We start from the raw sequence: 9521 nt of genomic DNA, 5'->3' as shown, positions 1-9521 counted from the left end.
ACTTACGGATTAAAATTAAATATTATAACACAAAAGTTTTAATTTGTTATCTTTCTCGCTTTAATAAAAATATACGAAAGAAAATTAAATAATTTAATTTTATACTATTATATAAGACTGTCGAAATATTTATAAATGTCATTTGGACAAAATTTTTAAACATTAAGATTTTTCCGTTTTGTATCGTTTCGGTTTCTGACGTTTTTCTCGTTAAACGAAATTGGCCATCCGTCGCGTGATCTTTCCGGTGACGTCACAATACACACACACACAAAAGTTACATTGAGTTGTCGTTTTTTGTTGGTGATGATGATTATAAATATCGACGACTTTTATTAGATATTTGGATGAAACAATTACAGATCAAGTTAACTTTAATGGATGATCAACAAGAAACGAGTCGCAAACTGGTTAGTATGGGAAGCCCATCTTTAAACCTGCAATTCCCTATTTAAGATTCGCCTTTGATTTTCCTGTCCGCAGCCATCTTGTGGGGGTGCCATGTGCTTTGACTCGAAATGACACGGGCGTGAAAGTATTTTGTGAACTTGATAGACATAAATGGATAAGTTTATAACAGGATCAAAAATAAAGTCGATGTAGTGTGTTAGTATGGACCGGTGTTAGACATTTCTAAGCACTTTTTTCCTATATACTTATATACACATCATATGCGACACGATTGTCATGTTTATTCCCTTCTCCCTCAAACAATTGACAAGTTTGGAACAGAATCTTTATTTCAAATATTTTTATGAAACAAATATAATAACGAACTTCTTAGGCAATTTCTTTATTACAGTATATATTCTGTCTACAGTAATCTGCAATAGATGCACAGTATAAAATTTTTCTAGCAACAAAGTTTTTCTTTTATGAGCCTATATCAATAATATGAGTGCAATTTTTTAAATCAAATTACAGTAGAGAGTCGTTAATCGGAACCCCGGTAATCGGAACGATTTTCAGTCGGACTGTGTCGTGCTGAATCGAACGTTTTTGATACTAGATTTACTTCTAAAGTATAATTTTTATGTTTTTATACTCTTCAATATATTTATTTTGTTTGTACAAAATGAAGAAATAATTTTTAACGATACGATAGCCTCGATTATTGTTATAAAAATTTTCGTTAGGCTTAAAATCGACGAAAATTTAACACGAAGCGACACGCAACGGAGAAAAATTTGAACATCGGACAGGTTAATATATTTTTTCGTACATAATCGGTAATCGGAACGAATCACTAATTCTGAACAAAGCTCAGTATATCAATAATATGAGTGCAATTTTTAAAATCAAATTATATCAAAACGTGTAATGTTTTGATGTTAATATTAATCTGAACGCAGTTTTTTTAATCTATTCGTGTTTTGTATTATTTTAATGGCATATATAATAATTGAGAATTTGAGCAGACTGGAAAGCAAGGGTCATATCTTAAATTTATTTATTTTTTTATTTTTTTAATGAATTCTTTGATATTTTAAGAGGGAGGAGTTTTTTAAGCAATACATTTCGTTATAAAGAAAGGAATTTATTTTATAATTATTTTCTAAACACGTAACAATAGTTAACTTTTCTGAATAGTTCAATTTCATTTCATGTATACACCTATCCCTCGATTTACACGGAAGATAAATTCCTGAGAAAAACGTGTAAATCGAATTTGTATCGTTTTGAATGTAAAACCGTGTAAATCGAAAAGTATGCAAAAAACGCATAATTTCGTTGTTTATTAATTATGAATTTTTTTCAATTTTTTAAAGGTACATAAATCAAACAAAAATATTGAAAGGCAAAAAATATATTCTTTTATTAATTAAATACAAAGTACGAAGGAACAAAAAATAAAATCTGAAAGATTCATAAAAATGTAATATAATTGTGTAATGTAATGTAATGTAATGTAAAAAATGTAATTAAAAATAATGTAATCGTTTGTTACTTATGAATATGAACAATTAAAATTTTCTGGTTTAAAACTATGTGCAATGAATGCAACTTCGTGCGTATGGGGGAGTACCCTATATCGGTTTATCGGTTACTATTTGACGGATTGAAATAAAACTATCACCTAGTATCCTAAATATCAACTATAACATATAATTAAGGTGGATTGGAATATAGATGTAGATTAGAGTTAAAAATTGTTCCTTTTGATCATAGCCAGTTTATTTTCTACATTTATTTTTTAAACCGTGTAAAAGCGAAAACGTGTAAAAAAAGTACCGTGTAAAACTGTACTTTTTTTACACGGGTAGGTGGATGGTTTTACGTAGGTGTTACGCGTAGGTGGGTACGTTTTTTACACGGGGAGGGATAGGTGTATATATGCCTTTAGATTGAAACTTACGAGTAATAGTCGTGAATGTATGTATTGTTCTATAGTGAAAATTGTTTAAATTGTACGAATTTTTCTCATGACTTAATGTATAAATGCTCTCGAAAGGTATAAATTTTGATAGTTTTAACTATAAATGCTACTTAATAACAATCAATATTAATATAAAGATTAAAGTTTATCGAATTGATTTTCTTCATTACTGATTGATTACTGAAATCTGTTACTTGTTCAAATGGATGAGGATTTATAACAAATTAAACAAAAATTGTATATTTTCTTTGCTGTAATTGAAATTTTTTCACGCCAAACAAAACATGAGGCTGCATTTCTTGATACACTTCTGTGTCTTCGCTATTTATCATATTTATTGTATATGGGGTAGTTCGATCAAGTAATTTGACAGCTGAATAATAGGAAACTTCCTTGATTAACTGTTGCTTGTGAATTGAAAAGATATTCGTAAAATGTTTTCTCGTATAAGTTTCTTTTTACAATCGCATTTTTAACTTATTAAATATAAAATAGAAAATATTCATTTATTTAACAAGTTTATTTGTATTTGCCTAGAAATAATACTTAAATGTAAATGTTATGTATTTTTAAAGCATTGGTGTAGTACAAAAATGGAGATTGAGTCGAATTTTATGTTCTAACTTAACTTATGATTAAGTAGTATAAAAATTAATTCTGTAAGGAATAATGTTGAAAATTATGCGATGATACTTTGCGTGTAATTAATTGACTTAACTTAAATCAGTTTTAATGAAGTTTTTCGTTATTTTATAAATGTTAGCATGAAATTTAATATATGCTGTTGGATGAAATTAGGGAGAATGTTTCTGAATCAATACACATACAATCTTAGGGTTGGATAGTTTCTTACTCTGCTACGGCACTGCAGTACAATCAAATCTATCTACTATAATAAAATTAAAATATTTATCATTGTGAAGTCAAGAATGAGCCTTACATACAAAAATGACTGTACTTCACGTTATATTTTTTATATCATATATAATTTCACTTCCTATACGAGCATCTTGAGAGTGAACTTGTAATTAATTGCAATTAAATAAATTACCATAAATAATAATAAACATATTTAGTCTGTATTTTACTGTAAACAAAGAAATCGTATACGGATGCACTGTTGAAATAATAATCACAGTTAGGCAACTGTTTGCTGTTCATATGACTGCATAAAAATGATATATAAGTGTACTGTTTTCAAGATTTAATATAACTAAAACTAATATTGATAAAATTAAAGAAATTTAATGGTATAAATTTATAAAACTTTAATAAATCACAATAGATGAATAAATTGCTTAATGCCTGAAGAGGCTATCGTATATAAAGAATTTCTTTGTTTTACGATAATATTCAAGGTTGATGGCAGCAAGTTTTCAAGGACATTAACATTTTAAACGGATGTTCAAAGTGTAGTTTGAATGATATCATCGTAATTATTAAACGTCATATTTTCTTAATTACATAAAATTTAATCAAAAAGGATAATATTAAACACAATTTAATGATATTTTTAACAGAGCTTATCTGAGACATAACTTCTTTCTCTGTAAACACACAGGATAAAAATAAGATAAAAATATAATAAAACTATTTCTGGAGGTCAGCAGAAGTACGCATAAATGAACTTTTGCTTTCATACAGTTTTTTTACACTTAAAGTAGTCTGTTCATATCTCTGGCAAAAATATGCAGTCTCACTGAAAGAAAAGTTGAGATTAACAAATCCTTGATACTGTGTTGACAAGAATTTTGTATCACATGAGTTACCAACCCTGAAGTGAGTTGTAACAGATTTTCCTTTAAATTGTCTTTGTTTAGGAATGAATTAATATGCTTCCTAAATGTTTTTTCACTTTCCCAAACAATGTTGAATGCAATCTTTGTTGGATGAACCAAATTACCTTTACTTAGAGTAGTGGTCCATTCATGAGGTAATGTTATAGAAGGCTTTACAGTACAAATAATTGTATAATTTTACGGACTATAAGACGCTACAGACTATAAGACGCACCTTAAATTTTATAAGTATTTTTTTTAAAAATTGCTTAAGACGCTACGGACTATAAGACGCACCTGAATTTTGGAGGCAATTTTTCGAGAGAAAAAAGTGCGTTATAGTAGTCCGTAAAATACGGTAGATTGTATGCAATTATTACAACTAATTATTTTTGACTCTCTTACAAGCTTATGAATTACCCATCCTGCTAAATAATAAAGTCCTGCCATCTGCAATTCATTTAAAGACACATTACTAGGACAACAATTAGATTCTAATTCTGAATGTTCCTGTAATGGTTTTGTGTTAGAGAAGAATTCTAAATAGTATTCATCATCATCAACATCGTAAGATGATGAATTAGGCATATGAGTATATTGTGCAATACTGATCATTCTAATAACATGTCTAAATTTTACAGGTGTAGGATGGCTATCACCCGTTTCACGAATTTGTGAAAATAAATTCTCAACACAATCTGTTGATAATCTGCTTGTAAGCAGATAATCAATTAACTGTCTGGAATGAAGTTCCTCAAAGAGTTCCAGAGCACTTCTAGTTGATAACTGTAAACCAGTCTGGATTGGTTTCCAATGCTTTTTCCCTCTGAAACTTAAGGTTGGGAACCACTTTAAAACTTCCTTCAGATGGTTAATTTTGTCATTGTTTTTTCTACATAAGGAATCATTTTTATTTCTACTTGTCATAACTTCAAACCAATTGTATATCTGATTAATGAACCAACTAGTAGCTATGGCTTCTTCAGGCATGGTTCCAATTGATATACAGAATAGCAATGCAGATGAAACTACATTTGAAAACAAATGCCTCACAAGTGGAACTCTCATTTTTTCAAAGGTGCTAGGTTCAATTACCTTCCTTGATAATTTAGGAGCTATAACAGGCCCACCTCCTTCTTGTTGTTTTATTAAACATTCAATATGCTTCATTGAAACTATTCCTGACTTTAATCTTTGTTCTGATACAACTTCATCAGCTAAAGAAATGTTTTGGGCCAACAAACAATTTCTTATATTTTTTAGTATGTGAGGAACATCTGCTACAAAATATACATTTTCTTCTTGGGTAGAAGGATGCCTAATTTTACAATTAACATGATTTCTAATAGAATGGATTCCAATAACCCCCCACATACCAGTGTTGTTAGAGCCCATGTCACTGGTTACACATTTCACAAGAAGTCCTTGTAAATACAAACTTTCTATTACTTTTTTCACAAAATTCCATAATTTGTGAGAATTAATTGAATTGCCTGTTAACGCATATGCCACAACTTGTTTCCAGTGCAAAGTTAAGCCTCTTGCAATAAAAACAAGAGCATGTGTTGCAACTACAGGTTCATCAGAATCAGTGAAATCTTTACTTACTAACCCAACATATCTCTTTAAGCCTTTATCGTATTCAATATGTGGCCTTAACTGCATTTCATCTAATGACAGTACACAAAGTTTGCCTTGTTCATCAGCTGACCGTAGTTTAACTCCTAACCACTCAATAATGTCGTACTGAATTCCTTGAGAAAATTTGCACGATTCAATCCTTCTATTTAAAGTTCTTGAAGAAGGCAAAGGAAAATTCATGCTTCGAAGGAATTCATAACCTTTGTTGCCCACTGCACATTTAATTTGCACTGCTTATTTTATTGTTTGATTCGTCCAAGTATATGGGTTCGTTACAGATACTTTCTGCAAATATTGGATTTGATCCGGTTTCAGAAATAAATTTAATTTATCTTCCTTTGCTTCTTGCCTTTGAGTTAGTTTTTGTATCTAAAATTTAAAAAATAGATTATATATATATACAGTGGTGATATTCGAAATATTTAACAAGAGGTTCGCTAGCAGAAAATTTTTCCCTGACAATCACCGATAAACGAAATGGAAGTTTTGGCTAGAAATAAATACAATACCTTTTCTTGCAACCATATATCTAACAATCAGTGGCGTATTTAGAACGTAACGAGCCATGGGAGAAGGCCAGGTAACAATAGTATTTTAGAGCTGTCGACCTTTTTTTTTTTTTTTTTTTTTTCTCAAGGCAGAGAAATTCTTTACCAGCAATATGGCGCTTCTAGAAATAGGCACATGTCATCATCTCTCGAGATACATTATACTTTTTCTTTCGCTGTCCATAGCCCGACACGTGTTCCACAGCCATCTTGTATTGTCTCGCGCGCGTGGCATTCTGGGATCTCTCTTATGACTGGATCTACTTTCAAGAACACTCTTGAATCGATCGCGATTAAACCTCGATTGAAACGGTCGAGAGAGATCGCACCAAGACATACTCCCTGACCTTGCTCACAATCTAGATTGAAATGCTCGGTGCAAACGGGGTATAAGGCCCTAGTTTAGTAGTATTACAGAGTATAATACGCATATTTTAATATATTTTTTTAAAAAAAACAAACCCACTGAGAAATGTTCCGTGTGTTTAACAAGGTTCGGGAAACTGAAAATTTTAACAACGGGTTCGGCCGAACCTGTGCGAACCCGCCGAATATCACCACTGTATATATAATAATAATTAATAATAATATATACTGTATATAGTATCTTTGAAATCTAATACAGCTATACTTAAACATATATAAGATAACAGCAATATTATTTAATGTTTTCTGATTTCTTTATTGTTTTCATTACATAAAAGTATAGTCAGTTTTCTACTCAAATATCAGAATTCTGATTCATAATATAAGATATCACTCCATGTTTCACATTACAAAATAAAAGTTGGTCTAAAATTGTTTTAAATGTAAATAAAACATTTACCTGCAGTTGTAGTCTCCTGTTTTCTAACTGAAGTTTTTCATTTAGTTTATCTGAAGTATTTTCATCACCTTCTTCACTTGTTTTTTCTGTCATGGCAAGGTTCACGGAAGACTCCACTAGAGCTATATAAAAAAATACATTATAAGTCAAAACATGTTAAAATAATTATTTTTTCGTGCTATATAACATTTCTCGCAAAAACAGACAGAATTGAACATACAAGATTTTCGATAACGGCCAATTTATTAAACACCGAGAATACTCATACAAAACAGTCATCTATATTTCAGATGAAAAAAGAACTAGCTCAGCAATTAAATAATTTTACCATTGGTTTTTCTATCTTCAGGAAGTTTTCTTTTCCGAATAGGCCTCTTTATCGTAATAGATTTAGGAGGATTGGGCACATTGAAAATTGTGGGAACCGCATTCCATTTTAGCAGCTTCCTTCCGTCAGCTCTTTTCAGTTCAAACTGCGATTCTTCGAAATGAAGCTGAACAACAAATAATTTAATGTGAGCTCACGTATACATCTCAAAGACAGTACCTATAGAAAAATACATGATATACACTAACCTCACACAGTTGAGAATGTTCAGTTGGCTGCCACTTAGCACGTCTGCAGTTCTGCACCCATTTCGCTCTCCTCTGCTTATCTGCAGGAAATCTGAACAATCGAACCTTGGAAGACATACTTTTACAATTAGGTGCCACACAATACCCCATTGCTTAACGTTTTGAGTATGTATATACGTAATTATATTCGATTCACGCACGAACCACGTATGATGAGCTCAATCGATTAGTCTCAAAATGGCCGCTGCCGCAAAAAATCACGGGAGCATGTCCTGACCTTCTTATACAGACCTTGGGCATTTAGGAATGACGGTGAAAGAAAGAAATATGGTGGCGTCCGCACTATCGATAGTATCGTGATGGAGGAATCTATAATTCTAAAATATGAGCTCTTAAAGTCAAAAGAAACGTTCCAATTGCAAAATTTAACTATAAAATGGATTATTTGTTGAAAGAGCATTCAAAATAGTCACGAAAAAAATTAGAATGCCGGCTACCATTCGAAAAAAGTTCGAAAGGACACTTACATCACCGCATGCACTAACTTGCGCTTTCACAACTTCTAAATTTTCATTCATAAAACCATATAATAGACACCGAAACGAAACTATTTGAGCCACGGAGGACGCCATGTTGCTTTCCACCGTAAACTACTGCTACAAGCGGCCGTTTTTTGCCGTTCGACGGCGCGCACTCCGACCGAATTTAGGAACGCATTCCGCAAAAATTTTTAAACGGATGTCGCTCGCGCGGAGTAACGCGCAGGAATAAAAGAACACACCCAGGGATCCTCCTATCATGCCTAACGCCTCCTTGGATGATTTAAACGCCCCCCCATCGCCCACTTTAATATTTTTATACCAAGTGGGGCGTCTAACGCCAAGAGAATCATCCACATAAAAACAATAGTTGCATTGTCTAAGATACAATTCCTATTATTCTATTTGAAATACGTACTCATTTATTCCCATTTCTGGTTAGCAAAGCGAAACGTTTCCATTGACTCGAATGTAAAACTAAAATATTCGCTTGCATTGGCAAATGCAGTGTCACACAATTCGGGGCTTTCTCTTATCACCCGATGTAAAAACCAACGGTTAATTCAAGGAGTTAAATTTAGTCGATTAAACCCAGTCGGACAGTACTTGACGAGAAATTTCAGTAAATAATCCGTCTTCAAGTTTTCGTGTTCTTGGCATTTTTCGAATATTGAGTAAATTAATATGACGAAATAAGCAATGGATACAATTTCCAAGAGACACAATTTAAGAAAGTCCAAATTCGTGTACAGACACGATTCAGGAGTCAAATTCGAGTGTAGACATAATTCGAGAGTCCAATTTGCAAAAATGGTAAGTCATTAGAAGATAATAGAATAAGACACAGCCGGGACGAAGTCAAAATCGGGAAGTCATAATCGAAATTGGTATTGACGCAATCGGGATGTCAAAATCGGGAGAAGTCATCGATAATTTTCAGAACGTAAAGATGAAAATCTCTAAATTTCTTCCGAATTCTGCGGAAATAAAAAGAAAATAATCAAGATTTTCTAATAAAATATTCAACTTTTCAATCAATGTCACCCTGCTGAATCTAGCAGACTTGATGCGCTACCAATCCTTTTTTTTAGATTCAGCGAGATGACATGCAAACAAAAGAAAGGTGTCCCAATGGAAAGTTCTATCAGGACTCCTGTGCGAACTAGTGCTACGTGAGCTGGAAAAAGACATCGTCAAAGATTTCGTCGAGGACATTATAATTTACAAACGATATGT

At 32.0% G+C, this 9521-nt stretch overlaps 1 protein-coding gene across 1 annotated transcript; it reads right to left on the bottom strand.

The window, feature by feature from the left end:
- Window positions 1-7065: 7065 nt before the first annotated feature.
- On the bottom strand, window positions 7066-7958 carry LOC136983577 (52 kDa repressor of the inhibitor of the protein kinase-like). The gene is made up of 3 exons (XM_067280374.1): window positions 7747-7958; window positions 7499-7664; window positions 7066-7292 (listed from the first exon to the last, which is right to left on the bottom strand). The coding sequence occupies exons 1-3, from the start codon at window positions 7894-7896 to the stop codon at window positions 7066-7068; spliced, it is 543 nt and encodes a 180-aa protein (XP_067136475.1). The 5' UTR covers window positions 7897-7958.
- Window positions 7959-9521: the final 1563 nt, after the last annotated feature.

This window comes from Centruroides vittatus, unplaced genomic scaffold (genome assembly GCF_030686945.1).
Source record: "Centruroides vittatus isolate TY-2023 unplaced genomic scaffold, ASM3068694v2 contig_12, whole genome shotgun sequence".
NCBI lineage: Eukaryota > Metazoa > Arthropoda > Arachnida > Scorpiones > Buthidae > Centruroides > Centruroides vittatus.
The sequence above is the reverse complement of the archived record's forward strand: the minus strand, read 5'-3'. Positions and strand labels throughout refer to the sequence as shown.